Source organism: Nelumbo nucifera, chromosome 1, assembly GCF_055504915.1.
Source record: "Nelumbo nucifera cultivar China Antique chromosome 1, China Antique-T2T, whole genome shotgun sequence".
In the NCBI taxonomy this organism is placed as follows: domain Eukaryota; kingdom Viridiplantae; phylum Streptophyta; class Magnoliopsida; order Proteales; family Nelumbonaceae; genus Nelumbo; species Nelumbo nucifera.
This window is the reverse complement of record NC_142649.1, coordinates 67,480,784-67,497,603: the sequence shown is the minus strand read 5'-3', so window position 1 is coordinate 67,497,603 and position 16,820 is coordinate 67,480,784. Positions and strand designations below refer to the sequence as shown.

General features: G+C 38.3%; 2 protein-coding genes across 2 annotated transcripts; one reads left to right on the top strand and one right to left on the bottom strand.

Moving 5' to 3' along the window:
* Positions 1–806: 806 nt before the first annotated feature.
* Positions 807–12,549, top strand: LOC104594139 (trigger factor type chaperone family protein). The gene is made up of 13 exons (XM_010254306.3): positions 807–1,327; positions 1,710–1,793; positions 2,202–2,330; positions 3,608–3,696; positions 3,813–3,996; positions 4,512–4,602; positions 6,086–6,240; positions 6,403–6,495; positions 6,602–6,694; positions 11,332–11,412; positions 11,612–11,761; positions 11,858–11,953; positions 12,163–12,549. Exons 1-13 carry the CDS (start codon positions 1,031–1,033, stop codon positions 12,238–12,240), a joined length of 1,620 nt encoding a protein of 539 aa, XP_010252608.1. The 5' UTR covers positions 807–1,030; the 3' UTR covers positions 12,241–12,549.
* Positions 12,550–13,776: 1,227 nt separating this feature from the next.
* On the bottom strand, positions 13,777–15,712 carry LOC104594140 (uncharacterized). Its single transcript, XM_010254307.3, has 2 exons — positions 15,225–15,712; positions 13,777–14,686 (listed from the first exon to the last, which is right to left on the bottom strand). The coding sequence occupies exons 1-2, from the start codon at positions 15,622–15,624 to the stop codon at positions 14,145–14,147; spliced, it is 942 nt and encodes a 313-aa protein (XP_010252609.1). The 5' UTR covers positions 15,625–15,712; the 3' UTR covers positions 13,777–14,144.
* Positions 15,713–16,820: the final 1,108 nt, after the last annotated feature.

The following is a 16,820-nucleotide window of genomic DNA, read 5'->3' as shown; positions in this document are numbered from 1 at the left end:
TCTATATGTCTTTTTTGCCCATGCTTAACCAAATTGGTATTGGCTGCCTATTCATTAGCTAATCTTCTTTTAAATTTCATTGGATATGTATCAAGTTAAAATTTGTACTCATTTCCTATGATTTAATGGGTCTGTTCTCATACATATAAAATTTGTATTTCTACAAGTACAACTTTTATTATTAGTTTTCTTTACTTTTTATTCTCTCAATTATTTGGTATTACCAAGCACATGCGCCCCTTGCTAGTTTTCGGGTTGGGTTGGGCGATCAGGCTTTGCCTCTATATTAATAGAATATGTTCAGGCTCGAGCTCGAGCCCGACCTTACCATCGTGCCTAGGTTTTGAGCCTGAGCTTGGCCCTCATATAAAACCTGAAGCCCAAGATCGGGGCCAAGCCCGACTAGAAATTAAGAAAAAAATTTCTTTTTTTATTCTATTAATAATCATTTTATTTATATTAAAAGACCTTAAAACCTAAAAAAAATAATAAAAGATTTCACTACTACTTGAAAAAAATATATTTTTTTATTATATAATACATTACCAAATTGGGCTCCCGATATTTTAGACTCTTGCCTGAGCCCACATGCCTAAAATCCACTCGGCCCATGAACAGGTTTATGGATCAAGCTTAGGGTTGGGCCCACGTAAGTCCTAAGTCGCAGCATAATGCTGTTCAGTAGTTCAAGATCAGCTGATTCAGCACTTTGATGGACTCGGATCTTGTAACAATCTCAGCCGTTCATCAAATGGACTTTTCGTGGACGACATTTATGCACTTCGGGGCCATCGCATCAATGGCGCGATGCGTGCATTGTGGCGCCGTCTACGTTGCCTCGATATTTTCTTATCCTAGAGAAATACCAAGGAGAATGTCCGTCCTATCCGAATTCGTGTATCTTCTTCATCTCTCTCTCTCTCTCTCTCTCTCTCTCTCTCTGTTAGGCCACCTAAAACGGAGCTCTCACTGCTTTCTATCTGCGGAGAACTGAGCAGTCTAATAAGCTGCTACTGTTTTTGAAAGGGAAATGGATCTCTTGAGTTCCACAACCCTCCGTTTAAATTTGAAACCCTCTCTATTTCATAATTCTCGCCTCTCTGCTTCGACTCCTCTCTCTGAACGTATTCGACCCATCAGGGAATTTACCAGTTTTCAGAGACTTACCTTCGCTTCCCGCCAATTTTCTCTTCGCATATCTTCAACTCGCAGGACCCTGGCTCAAACTCAACGCTCCATCCATGCATCGGCAGTTGCTCTCGACACGGACAAAGATAAACTGCCGGCTGATATTGAGGTCACAGAAACCGAGGAGCCCAGCTCCAGAGTGAGTCTCTTTTCTTGTTTTCACCGTTTCGGAATTTGAATTCTTTTCTTGTTTGCCTATCACTGAAAATGTTAATTTTACGTGCTAAATTTAATTCATATACTGTATATAAAGACGCAATTGTTTTGTTTTCTCGTTTCAAAATGTTCACTTTGATGTTTCTTTCCAGAGCTTCAGAATGCAGTCTATATTCTATATCTTTTCACGTGTTCTGGGGATTCCCCTTTCTTTTGTTTATTACAGGAACTGTCAAATTCTGATATGGGTATACATTGTCTCCATTCTTTTTCATAAACTGAACGGTGGATAAGAAGAAATCCTTTCATATTATATGCTATTACGGGCCCAGATTCTGTTCTTTAATGTCTGGTGTTTTCTGCAGGTACGGTTAACTGTGAAAGTTCCATCAGTTGTATGCGAGGATTGTTACAAAAACGTCATCATGGAGATTACGAAGCAGTCAAAGGTACTTCTAGTTCAGTTCAATGATTGTCCTTGGCTATTTTAGCTGTCATTCGATATGCCTGGTGATCTGTAATGCAGTATTGCATTATAATTCAGTGAGGCCAGTAATTACTTGATTATTCTGTCTAGCTGAATCCAACAACGTCCTACGCTCATGAAAAGCCATTTCTAGTTATCGCTAGAAGTTTCCACATTTTCAAAAAAGCGATATTTTGAGATCTAGGGTTAGGGTTAGGCGTAGTGATCAATCCACTGAAAACTTTGAGATCTTAGAGCTTGGTGTCAATCCACTAAAAGCTCAATAATTCTTAGCACCCCTGCCTGCATGCTTGGTTGTTTATTCATTTTTCCGTTAGTAATGAGAAAAAAGAAGCCAAGTTGCCATTACAGTTTGCTCTTGTATGCTCAGGTACCTGGATTTCGCCCGGGAAAGAATGTTCCAGAGACTATCCTTGTAAACTATGTTGGCAAAAAGAATGTTCAGCGAGCTACAATTGAATCTATTCTGAAGAGGACCCTTCCACATGCAATGTCATCGGTATGTTACATCTTTAATCAGTTTCTTTGTATCCTTTGCCTTTGGAATAAGTTGGCCTTTTCTTGTAAGTTAAATTTTTGGGTCTAAGTTTTAAGTTTCCTTTTTGTTAATCACATTAATTACATATTTCTCCTTATTATTTCAGTTGGCGCAACGGTTGGGTTGCTCCATTGTGACATATCTGACCAGGGTTCCAATCTTGTAAACAGCCTCTCTGTATGTGCAGGGGTAAGGCTGCGTACATCTGTTCCTCCCCAGACCATGCATTGGTCCTCATGCACTGGTCTGCCCTTTTATGCCAACCTCATATAATTGGGATGAGGCATAGATGATGATGATTTCAGTTGTCGGAAGTTGTTTAATTTTCAAAAAATTTTTAGTACTTTGTGTGTGTGTGTGTGTGTTTGGAGGAAAGCAATCTTTTGTAAATTTTTATGGAGTTGTAAGTAGTTAATAAAATTCTACCAGGTAACTGAATTAGTTCTAGAGCTGTAGCATCTTCCATGACTGACCAAAATAAATAGAATATATGTCTTCATAATCCTATGATGTACTTCTGTCTTAACTTCAATACTATGGGAACAGCAAAGGGGCACAACCAGGAGAAAAAAAGAATGAAAATTGTATTTACATATATAGAGTGAAAACTATATACCCTTTTAGATTATATACTTGCCCCACCACTCAATTTTTTTTCCTGGTTCCACCTATAGGTTGACTGCACAAATCATGTTTCATCATTCCACTCTCAGAGACCATATTTTTTATTAAATAAATGAATGCAGGTTTCTTTCTCTTCTGCTTGAGCACTGGCTATTAATTTTTCAGGCTGAAATATTTGGGCTATATGATTGTCCCTTTTGCGATGAAAACCCTGTTTTCCTTGCCATTTATACCTTCACAAATTAGAAGGGATGGAAACAAAGTTTTTAATGTGGAAAGGGCAGAAATAATAACTGAACTATTTCGTTCTAAAAAAATTATGTCCATTTTACGTTTAGCTTTAAAGATTGTGTTTATCATTCTTTTATGCTGATCTAATATGCTGTACATATGGTTCTCCATATCAAAAAACAGACATTTTTCTTATGATCAATTGCAATTAGAATATTGGAAAACTTTATTATGTTATTATTTAATTATATGCTCCAAGTTTACTTATATTTTCAATATTATGACAGAGAACAAGAAAGTATGAACTTCTAAAATTATTGCCAATCATCAGGGAACTGATTGTTTAAGCATATTAGCTGCTATCCTGATCCACTTTCCTTCAGGTGACTGGGAAGGCCTTAAAAGATTCCGTTCGCATTGTTACCAAATTTCCTGAATTGGAGGAAGCCTATTCTCTTCAAGGTTTTCTCAGGTTTGTCAAGTTTTTATCTCTTAGTTCTTGGAATCTTAAATGTCATCACATGTGCAATTATCATCATCTCTATTTGTTTGTGAATCTAAAATAGTTGTTGATGTATTTGGCTCCAGATATGATGTTGTGGTCGACGTTGCACCTGAGGTTAAATGGATTCCTGAGAATGGATATAAGGACTTGAAGATTGTTGTTGGGATAGACAGTGACATAGATGCTCAAAAGGCTTCTGAAGAAGAGCTAAGGCGTCGCCACAAGAATCTAGGTTCACTAAGAATTGTAACTGATAGAGGATTACAGGTATATTTGGTTTCAGTTACATTTCAAATGTATTTTTTTATGCTTGCAATTTTCGTTCTGGGTCAACTAGCATTTCTTCACCCTGAATGATGATGAATATGAGATAGAGAGTGAAAAGGATTTTCTAGGTAGTTATGTAAACAAGGAAGTCCAAGTTGATGGGCAGATGTGCTTAAGTTATTAAAATGTTATACATATAGAGGAATATTCTTAATTAGTTACACAAATTTTAGTTTTTTATCACTATATGTATATTTTTGTACATTTTGAGCTTCTGGGTTTTTCAAGTAATTTCCTTCTCTCATGTTTAGGAAATTAAACCCTATAGAATCCAAGTTTCATTTCAAAACTATATTTTGCTTAACTTTAAAGTGGTGCTTATAATGGTTTTATTTTAAGAATCCCAATAAGAAGTTTGCTCCAATAGTTTGTTCCCAAACTTCAATGTAACTGAGTTCTGCTTAAGGAGAAAAGAAAATGATCCTACGGCTAAAGTCTATCTTGAAAATTCACAGATTGGTGATGTTGTTGTCCTTGATATATCTGCAACAACAGTTGAGCAGGATGAATCTAATGCTCGACAAATTCCAGCTGCAGAGAGTAAAGGTTTGTCCATATGAACCCTAACCCATAAAATCCACAAGATTTATTTTTCCACTTAAAACGTTATGAGATCACTTCTTAATATCTTCCATTTTGTCATTTGTAAAGAGGAACTTGGTATATGGGACCAACTTGAGAATTCTTTTTGAAACTTCATGCATAACATCCTGACATATTTTAATTTTCTTTATGAAAATTTAGCTGAACACTGAATCGAATATAGTTGGTAAGTAGTTTTCATGAAAATTGCTGAATCAAGTACAGCTAGATTGATTGGCTGAAGAAGAAAGGATTTTATGATAAATAACAAAGGCTATTAATATAAACATATAATGGACCATTCCCACTGTGTATCCTTTAATATGAAAATAGTCCCATGGAAATGAAACTCCACACACTATTCAGAGGATCTAAAGAAGCTATTAACATTGGCCAAACTAGCGCCAACACTGTCAAAGGAGGGTCTGTTCGTGAAAGTGTTATTATTGTAATGGAATTGGAGTTCGCCATATCTGACTTGAAGGCAACTGAAAGATGGCCGTAGACTGCATTGAAGAAGATATTATCATATGAAATATTGTGGAGATTGTGGACTCAATTTGAAGAGATCACTTTGACCTTTCAGGAAAGAATGGAACAATGTCTAACACATATTTTGCGCATCCTCTTAATGAAGATGTGCTAAATTGTATAGATATACTTTTAACAAATTAATATTATACGTACTTTACCTTGTTTAAAACAGATAGCGAGGGAAATATGTCTCTGGATTTCATTGATAATCTTGGGGCAATAGTGAAGTTGATAGGGTGGAATGGTGCAAGCCTCTAAGGAGTTGGCTTGCATAATTAGTTTACTAAAAGGACTATCTGATTTGCTGCATATCCTATCTACTTCTTTTCTAGTCACCCCCCCCCCCCCAAAAAAAAAAAAGGAAAAAAAATAAAGAAAGAAAAGATATCCTTCCTGGTGCTGTCTTAAATGTGCATAGAGGAATGGAACAACTGTTTGGTTCATAAGTTCTAAACCATCTGATATGTTATATTCTTCCATAATTTATAAATCATCACATTGGCTTATTAGGTTCTACAAATGGATCAGCATTTACCTATCAGATGAAGATTGTGGGTCCAATTCCTGTCAATAACTGTGGAAGATGACTACTTCATATCCTCCATGACTTAAACATGCTCTCTGTTGTAAAGGTCTTTGTTTTCAAAATTAACTGAACTTTTGAAGCAAATAAACTTTTCCTCTTGTTAACATTCTATGTATGCATCATATGTGGGGCTTGGAAATAATCTCAGAACAAGTTAAGCAATCATGATTATCATTGTCAATCAACTCCTTTGTACATGATGAGTCTATGGGATGCTTCCATTCATTAATGATTTGTTTAGATGGTTTTCTCATAGCCTTGCAGTTAAAGGATATAACAATCCTAAGTTCTAGAAGTAATTTTTACCTAATTGGTTTCCATTTGTAGGATTTCATTTTGATACAGAAGAAGGTGATAAACTTCTGCCTGGGTTTCTTGATTCAATAATTGGGATTCAACAAGGTGAAACAAAGTATTTTCAACTTGTATTTCCAGAGTCATGGACCCAAGAAAGCCTCCGTGGCATTCATGCTCAGTTTACTGTGAGTTCCTAAGTAGTTAACAAGAGAAAGGTGGGAGGGGGGAGAAATTTGGGTACAGATTATTTTCTACAAATTTGATCTTTTATCATAAATGTTATTGTATAAAGTTGACAGATTTTTGAAGGAAAATATATTTATCTTGTCTAATTATTCCCTTCCCAGGTTGAATGCAAAGAAATTTTTTATAGAGATTTGCCAAAATTGGATGACTCTCTAGCCGATAGGCTTCTTCCCGGGTGCAGTACATTGGAACAGGTAACCCCTTTGTCTATATGCACACACAGATAACGAGGAGGGGGGAGATAAATTCAGTTTTAATGTCTAGAACATGCTCAGGATTAAAAACTTTTGTTCCATTCAGGTCAGAGAATCATTATTTCAGAGATGTAAAGAAGTGGAGCAGACAGCTAGAGAACAAGCAACAGATAATGCAATTCTTGATCAGCTTCGTAAGGTTATTTCAGTTTCACAGTTTTATGAAACAATATTGCAATTCAGTTTATTTATTGAAAGAATAAGTTGGAAATATTGACCAAATATTGCACTTTTCATGGAATCCTGCTCTTCAATTTTCAACCGTATTTTAACTGGGTATTGAGCATGACATTGTCATGAGGGAATCTACAGACCTATCAAATAGACATAAAGGCAATGGTACCTCCTTTCATTTATTCTTAAGTGGGGTGACCTTCACTGGACCCAACTCATTTCATGCCCATGTTGAATGGGTTTTCCACTTTGGTTGGGTTTCACTTCTAGGTTTGGAAAATCTTTATTTTTTTTTTGATCAATAACACTTTCATTAATTCATCAGTAGAAAATTTACAAGTGGAAGACAAACACACTTATCTTCCAAGAGTCACAAAGAACTTCAAGAAAGGAAAGAAGAAAATACAAAGATACAAGGACACTAACATTACAACTTAGCCCAAAACAAGGAATCCCTTTCTGCCCCTTGTTTTGCTAAACCGTCAGCTAGGGAATTAGCTGATCTCTTAATCCAACATGTCTTAACTTCCATCTCCCGCACCAGCCATTTGAATTTCCTCTTCTCATTGTTATACTTCCAAAGATCATTTTGTTCTTTGGTCAGCCACCCTATCACCACCTCTGAATCCCCTTCAATTATAAGTTTCTTGATGTTCAATTCCTTAGCTTTCCGGGCTCCTTCCATAACTGCACATATCTCAGTTCTAAGGGAGTCACCCACTCCAATTGGGCCTGAGAACAAAGCAGAGATGACCCCATTTTCATCTCTAAAAACACCCCCGATCCCTGATTGTCCCGGGTTTCCCCTACTACATCCATCAAAGTTTAATTTCAAGAATCCACTAGGTGGGGGGGTCCAAGCCACACTCATTACTGACTTGGTCTGCGTGCAACTTGCAATTTCACCCCACTTCCTCAACATGTCATCCACAGTGTAATCTGTGAATATTTCCAGAGATTTCAGCCACTGTACCGCCCTAAACTGTATGATAGTCCTCAAATCTGCTGTCCCTCTCTGAGTTTCTGAGAATATCCTGGAGTTCCTTTCTTCCCACAGTGTCCAACATACTGCAGCCCTTAGTCCTCTCCACATTGTCCTTCCCCTTTTTAACCGCCACCTGAAGAAGGAGGGGGCAAAAAGGCCCTGCATGTCTGATGGGGGATTACAGCTGCATCCAAACAAGGAGAAAGCCCAAACCCACAACGACCTCGCGAAGTGGCACGACACCATTAGGTGAAAACCGGTCTCCCCGTCTGCTTTGCACAGAACACACCACTGAGGTGACAAGCAAGTATTGGGTCTCTTCTTTTGGAGTAGATCACCAGTGTTGATTCTTTCCAGATAGGCTTCCCAACAAAAACTACCAACCCTAGGAGGTATAGCTCTGCACCAAACCTCACCAACAGGAAAAGGGGACAGGGTAGGACTGGTGGACTGACTTAAGACTTTGAAGAAAGAAGCACAAGAGAAAATGCCATTGGGGTTAGGTGTCCAAATTCTAGAATTCGCCCTAGTGGGGTCTAAGACAACGTTATCAAGAATTGCAAGAAAGCTCGAAATACAGTCGAAGTCTGAATCCCTCAAATCCCTTCTTAGACTCAAGTTCCACCCAATCCCATTTAATAATGAATTTTACTCGAGCATATAATCTCAGCCCCATTTATATGCATATAATTTTATGGAGACATAAAGACAAATTTCTTTTATTGGTACAAGTCTTACGAATATTATGATTAAGTGAAAGAGGTTCAGATGTTAGCAACTCAGCATTACCGTCTTCTCGTCATCATCATCTAAGCCTTATCTCAACTATATGGGGTTGGCTACATAAATCTTGTTTTGCCATTCCATTCTGTTTACGCCATATCAATTGTTAAATTATGACCACTTATATCATTTTCTTACTACTTCAACCCATGTCCTTTTTGGTCTGCCCCTAGCCATTCTTGCCCCTTCAACTTGTAACTGGTCACTCTTTCATATGGGTGTTGTAGATGGTCTTTCGTGCATGTGATTGAACCATCTGACTCTACTTTCTCTCATTTTATCACCTATTGGATTGGACCTACTACTAGGTTCCTTCAAATGATTTCATTTCTGACCCTATCCTTTCTAGTTTTTGCACCCATCCATCTTAGCACGCATTTCTGCCAGTCATTTTTTGAACAATGTTTCTTGACTACCAAACACCCTACTCCATATTTGCTAACCTTACAATTGTTTTATAGAACTTTCCTTTTAATCTAAGTGGTATTTACCTAGCACATAAGGCTACAAATGCACCCTTCCATTTTGTCCATCCTGCTCTAATTCTATGGGCAACATCCTCCTCAATCTCTCCCTTGTTATGAATTATGGAATCAAGGTAACAGAAAAGGTTACATTGAGTTATCTCTTGATCTCCAATCCTAAGTTGCATATATTCAGCTTGACTCCTGCTTATTTTAAAACCTCTTGTTTCTAAGGTATTCTTCCATAAAATTAATTTTGCATTTAATACTTCATTAGTTTCATCAATTAAAAGTTTAGAACAATGTCCTTGGCAAACAACAAGCACAATGGAACCTTATCCTAAATATGTTTAGTCAATTCATCTATGATCAGTGCAAATAAATAAGGGGCAACTGCTGCCCCCTGGTGAAGACCCATTGTTTTAATCGGCTACCAACCTGATGCAACCTTCCTCCTTTATCTAGTTTTGAGACTGGCAGTGTAAAATAAGTTCACACTAGTGAAGTTATGTCACTGAAATCTCATCAACTAAATTTGGTTTTATGTTCTTCATGCCCAATTTGGTTTATTCATAAGGAGCAGAATCTTATAAATTTTGGGCACAAGAGTAGTTGGAGGAATCAGGAAGATTGAAGGGCTGATCTTTTTCTAGCCATCCATTGTGACGGATTTTGGAAGGCTTATGTTATGATCATTTTTCTAATGAATGACAGTATTATTTTGCAATCCTTGGATGTTGTATAGGCTGTATACATTGTACATGAGTTATATTATCACGGACCATGTGGGCTTTATACATGGGACCCATGGTCCAGTTTTTGACGTGTAATTATTAGTACAGTACTAACACTTACCTATCAAAAAAATAATTAACTACCTTTACATGCTATGAAGGTCTTGACAAGGTATGACTTGAGCCACTCCAATGGCACAAGAGCACAGTATGTGTGCTTATATTAGGTGGATCACTAAGGTGGTCCAAGGAGGATGGACCAAAACACAATGCTAATCCATGTAGGGGCCTAACACAAACAGGTTAAACAAAGGTTTTGTGGTCAGCACAATTTTTTTTATCCTTTTGCCTTCTGTGGCAGTATAGCCAACCACATATAGTTGGAACAAATCTTAGTTGAGTTTCCTTATTCATACCACCTGTGGATCTGACAGTTCAATGTAAGAGCTTGTTCCATCCACTGCATTTCTCTCGTTAGAATTCACACCATCCATATTGTTAATTGCATCCAGATAGTTAAGTCCTATTTGAGACAAAAATCTTCTAAAACTAATGCTGAACTTTTAGTATTGCAGATTAAATTCCTTAAAGAATGTTTACAGAAAGAGCTCTCCATATAAATTTTCAAGGACTTGGTAAATATGGGATTTTGTCAAACCCTACAATCTGGGTTTTTGTTTAATCCTGGATTTGCTTTCCATTCCCTTTCAGACGTGTTTGAAAGTTCAAACTATTTTCAAGCGCTTAAGTGCTTCTGGGCCTTGGTTTTGGACAACACTTTTTCTATTTGAAAAGAACTAGTTTGTAATTTTCAAACCAGCATACTTGAATTCAATCCAACTCAGATTGGACATCAGGCTGGATCACTTTTTCTATTTCTAATATTTGATTTAGCATCAGGATTTCAGCCCCTTTGAGCTAGGCTAGGTTTGGAAAGACAAGGATTGTGCCACACCCATAAAGGCCCCACCTAGGGGTATGCACACTTGTTTAAGCTGATTGAATGATTTTAATCATTTAGTCATTTTTCTTGGTCTATTAGAAAGTGGTGGGAACCCCAACCCCAGAGAAAAATACTTTTTTTTTTCTCTTGCATTTTGCCATGAGTAGTATTTCTTTTTGGTCTAAAAGAGATGTGGTTTAGAAGGTTTTGATATCTTGGTGTTTATTTGCTGTTATATTGCAATAAGTTGCCACAACAGCATTTTTGCATAAATGGGCGAGAACTGTATTTGGTTATGCCCATCTATGCAGAAATGCCAATGCATTACTCTAGATTATTATGCAAGGGGCTGATAGTAGAAAGATCAATTTGATGTTTTCTCAATCAAGAGGCTCTGCTTAAATGCCTTCTATAGCGTGGCACATTAGGAAATGAAGAAATGGAGTACTTTCCTGAATTCCATTCTGAGCGCAACAAATTTATTTAATAAAATATAAAACTTTAAATGAAAAATGTCGTAGCATTAGAGGGTGTTTGTGTTTCTGATTATGTTTAATACAATGGCAGATAAATGCTATGGAACACATTCTTAGATTGTCCCACTTATTACTAACAGTTGTCACATACTAGCTCTACCTTTTTCCTCAAACGTTTTGGTTCTATCTAGTACTTATATTTTTTGTGAATTTTCAGATGATTGAGGTTGATATTCCACAATCTTTGTTTGAGGAACAAGGCAGACAACTTTATGGAGCAAAACTTTTACAGATACAGGTCTGAACTGAAGTTACAAATTAAAAATTGAAGCTTTCATTCGAAGGTTTTAAAATTGGATTCCTTGCTCCAAAGGAGTTTTATACTGCAGATTGCAGGATTCATGGTTTTAGAACCTGCAGGCAATTTGATATTATTATTTTTTTTCCAATTCATGATCTTATATATTCTTTCTGATTTTTGGGCGTCCTGTGAACAGGCAAATATGAAGCTTGATCAAAAGCAGTTAGCTTCTCTTTCAAGCCCAAAAGCAGTAAATGAGTATCTGGAAAGCCAGAGGGAGAATATAATAAATGTGATAAAACAGAATCTGGCTGTAGGAGATATATTCCAGCGCGAAAATTTGCAGGTGGATCTCTTCTGTTAAAATGTAATCTTCACTGTTTACAATCACATTCCATGTATAACACTGTTTTTTTATCTCACATGCTTGATCTTGTTGCAGTATTCAACAGATGAGCTTGTCAAAGAGGTTGAGAATTCCATTGCCGAATTTAAACGCCATAAGCAAGAATATGACGAGGAGCGAGTAAGAGAACAGGTTAGTATGATTCATTCTACTGAATATTGTAAAGGGGCATTTGTCATCGTTATGAAATGTGTTCCTTAGATCCCATTATGTGATGCATGTCTTATTGGCATCCAGGATAAAAGTAGTGAGATGATTAGTACAAATGGGTTATTGATTCTATTATTCTATATGACATAGATACCAGTTGTAACGCAAGAGCCATATTTCAAATTGTGTAGGTGCAAGAAATCTTAGAGGGTGCGAAGGTTCTTGAATGGTTGAAGGAACATGCAGGCATTCAGTATGTAACCAGATGAGAGGGAGATCTGAGTGGTAAGATGCTTATGATAGGGCTTTCGGAACAGCAATGAGGCTCCAGAGTCCCCACCCACTTCCCCTTTTGAATGTAGGCCTATTCACAGGCCCATCTTTTGGTTCATGGGCAAGGGCAACACAAACTACCCTTAGTCTATAGTTGTTTACTGTTTACTGAGAAAGGAGAGAGAAATTGATCAAAATTTCTAACCCATGACAATCTTCTTTTTCCATTTGTAGGTGGGTCAGATTCACATTTATGATGCATATTGGTTGATGTCGTTATTTCATCGTTTTTTTATTTTAGCTTCTACTTTTGTGTGATAAGAAGGAATGCTTGTGGGTTGTGGCATGACAGGTCGTTAGAAGCAGTGAGAATAATAAATGTTGGTCGACCCATTTAACATATTCTCTCCCACAGAAATATATCTTTTATTCTCTCCCAGTCCCACCCATCCGACATTGATGCCATTGTTTCTGTGTATCTGCAGCCGGTCGGCTGATGTTATAATAGCATAAAAACAAAACAGAATATATTATAATACAAAAATGCATCTTAGACAAAACAAACCAAACCAAACATGTTTGCATTCCCTAACGCCCTCTTCAACGCTGTTCCTGGATTAATTTCTGTCCTTTTCTTTGGACTCGTAAATGAAAGCCAAGTCACCAAATCTGCTTTTTTTATCCCTCCTCCCGCCTCCCGTTGCCCCAAGCCCACACCCATACACATTTTGGAACTACATTGGTGTGACTGTGGCGAATAAGAGAGAGAATTGATTGCCCCTCAGCTTGATGATCTGTCGAGTTTGAATTACATCTCAACTCAACGGGAGGACAAATAGAGTCCCCCCCACTCCCCACGTTTCCAATGTATTGTTGTTTCTCACGCGGTAGCTTATTATGATTTTCGGTGTAAATATAGATCAATGTAAAATTTCATTCTCGGTTTGTATTTATCGGTGTTTGGATGAAGTGTAATTTTACATTGACTGATAGAGTTTTAACATCATTAATCAATGCAAATACAATATCGACAAAAGGATTATCGATATACTTTTACATCAATAAAGTTCTATATCTCTGAAATTCCAGAGAACCTAACCAGTTTCAATCAAAGTCCATTTTCTACGAAAGCTTATGACAATTACTTCCCTTGTATGCTTGCCACCGAGTCCAAGAGAATTAAATGCCAAACTTTTGGAAGAAATGGACTTCGATTGAAACTGATTCGGTTCTCTCTCTCTCTCTCTCTTGATAACAAACCGTGACCATGAATGTTCCCATCATGCTTCAACTACCCTTTGCCTTTGGAAGAAAGAGAAAGAAGGAACGGGGAGAGCAATCCATGGGAAGGTAGCAATAAAGACAAAACTGATCCTTAATCTACAGCGTTAATTCTTCTCAGACGTCAGACGTATTCTTGCATCCGCCCCTTGGCTTGGACGGTTATAATCCAGAAACTTCACTTCACTTTCACGGTTTCACTTGCACAAGTAATTGTCAATCAACCTCTAATTGTCCCAGAGCGTTCAATTACACAACAACTCAAGATTCAAGCCACTTACTGTATTATAAGAAAGAAAAAACTAAAATGACAGATCCATCAGATTTGACACAACCGGAATTGGAGGGCTACGATACAGAAAAGTATTGATAAAAAGAGATCGTGGGCCATCCATCACTCTGTCACTTAGCTTCTTCCTTTCTATCCGACTTTGGATAAGCACCAGGAATCCTCAACTCTCAAGGACACGTTAGCCACTGATACATTCATTCAGCCAGGGCCACGACCAACCACACCAAATCTCACCACTCACCACTTCCGAATTCTGATGAAAGAAAGAAAGAAACTAAAAAGAAACCGCCCTTTGCTTTGATTTTTACACCCAATTCAACAATTCAATTACAAACCCATGCCACTCAACACCATTGCCAAGTTCCCAGCTTTGAACCCATCAGCTTTCTTGGCAATATGACCTCCACAATAATAGCGAATCTCCGGCAACGGCAACGGCGACGGCGACGGCGACGGCGACGGCGACGGCTCAAACCCTGTCCACCGTTTTCTGGCCATAACGTCTCCCGTCTTTGATGCCTTCTTAGCCGGAACTGCATTCGTCGTACGCTTGTAAGAACCGAACCACTTCGCCTGCATATACCTACTTCTCCTCCACGGTGGGACGTGCATCTCATTACTCTTCATCGACTCTTTTGCAGCGGCACACATTAACTTCACCACCTGCTTCAGCTCGTCCTGCTCTCCAACGAAGATGGGTGGAAAGACCTCGAGCAAAGACAGGTAACGATTCGTCGGCCGAGCTATGGTGAATTCTCCGGAGAGGGCCGCTTCGACAATGTAACGGGTTCCGGCGAATATGACGTCGATGTATTCGTAGTCCCCCGCCGGGAAACGGCCGATTTTCTCCCACCGGGATTTGCAGAGACCTGACGTTGTTATGCTTTGTGAAATCAGTGCCAATTGACAATACAAAATAGAGGGTGCTAACATACGCTGCATGCATGGGTACATGAATGAAACGACAATTGAAATCGGAAAACCAATGCAGATGCCTACAGACGTACACTCATTGTGCTCTGCTCTGCAGACACCAGAAAAGGAAGAACTGCACTACTGCAGCGTAGTAGAACTGTGCAAACAGTACAGTGGTGGTAACTGGTAAAGTGGTAACGTACGCCGTGAAAGAAAGGCAGAAGTCGTGTAGGGATGCTTAATACGGTTCACTGAGCTCACGAATGGAATGCTGAGCCCAGTGCTGACACCAATTTAAACTGTATACAGATTCCGATGTTCTTGATTGATTGAAAACCATCTGAATGGTGTGAGCCATACAGTGTTTATCACTCATTGGCTCAGAAATTTTAAAAAGCTAACAAGTTTTTGAATTTGGATCATCTAGCTCTAGAGTTGAACACTGAAAAAGAAAATTAAAAGCAGAGTAAGGTTGTTCGGTGTGTTAATCACCTGCATCGAGACCTCTCTCCCGCAATCGACACATCAACTGACGTTTAAACCCTTCAGACGGCCTCGTTCCAAGAACTCGGCATGCGAGTTCCACTTCCTTACGGATCGTTCTCTTAACCTGCTCGTCTCCGTCCGACGAATCGCACCCTAGCAGGCCTTGCAATATGTCTTTAGTCTCGGTGTCCGACTGAAAACCGCTCTTCTCATTCTCATGCGCTTGCTCCTCATCTTCTTCTCCATCGACTCGGTCATCCGTCTCCATAAACGAGTCTATTAGATCGGATAAATCCGCCGAGTTCTCCGCCGAGTGCTCGCTACCGCTGCTGTCGCAAAGACGAGCCCGAGCCAAGTCGTCGAACGCCGCCGCAACTCTTTTAAACCTTACCGGAATCTTCGCCATGATTGACAGAGAAGCGTGCAAGAAATTTTCTGTTTTTCTGGAGATAATTCTTCTGCTTCTTTTGTTTTACGCAGACTGAATCTTCTGGTCTGGTCTTGTATATGTAAGCGGGTGGCCATGTCGACTCATCACGATGATGACACGATGGAGAGAGAGAGAGAGAGAGAGTAAACGACAAAAGCTCAAGAAACAGACAATCATCCAATCTTTTTGTATGGCCATGGGTCCCTCCCATCAAACGGTGGATAATGTTACAGGGAGTAATTCCGTTTGATAAACGGGGAATGAACCTGATCCGTTTTTGGCATATGATATCCATTAGAAGACGACGCCGTTTATCTGATGGTGTGGCTCTAGAGAGTAGAGCCAAGTATCCACTATCCACGCGTTTAAGTAAGGACATACATGACGTGGCGTCGAGGTTTTTTGTTATTTGTTCGTTAGGTGAGTGAGGAGTGAGGAACTCCTGAACTCGACATGCTCAAAGCTGACGTGGATGGGAAGCTTGTGAGTTGTGGCCTGGTACATCCACGTGGGCGCTAACGTGCCACGTAATTCACTTTAGTAGTTATAGGTTGTTAGAACATGAAGAGATCGTTAGAGCGTCCAGATTCAATGAACCCATTATTGTGTCCAGATTAATTGAACTCGAACCACGTTGTTCTTCTGAACAAAATCGTCTTTTGAATTTTGGTAAAAATCCAACGAGTTTCCGTTTGATATCCTATTGCGCGTCATCTTTTTCTATAAAAGAAAAGAAGTTTTATTGATTCCTCTACTTCACAAACTTTTGTGAGTGAATTAGAAATCTGAATGTTCATTTCGATGAATGAAAGAACAAAAAGGTAAAACTCAATTGATGGAGCCTATGGGTCTAAAATTTTAGCCAACCATTGGAATCATTTTAATTTGACAATCTATTGATGTAATTTTTTATGGAAAAAATCAATCGATGGAAAGGTTTATTTTGATTTTCGATATAAACCTGAAAACAAATACAAGAAAATATAGATCGAGAGTGGAGTTTTATATGCGAATAGATGGTGGAGTTTTACGTTAATTCACATTTACACTAAAAACAAATATGATCTTAAAATTATTACATCAGTAAAAAAAAAAAAAAATGTTCTATGTTTTTATTTTGAGAACAAAAAATTAGTTGGTTTTATTTCAAAAAACAATGCATGTTTTTGAAA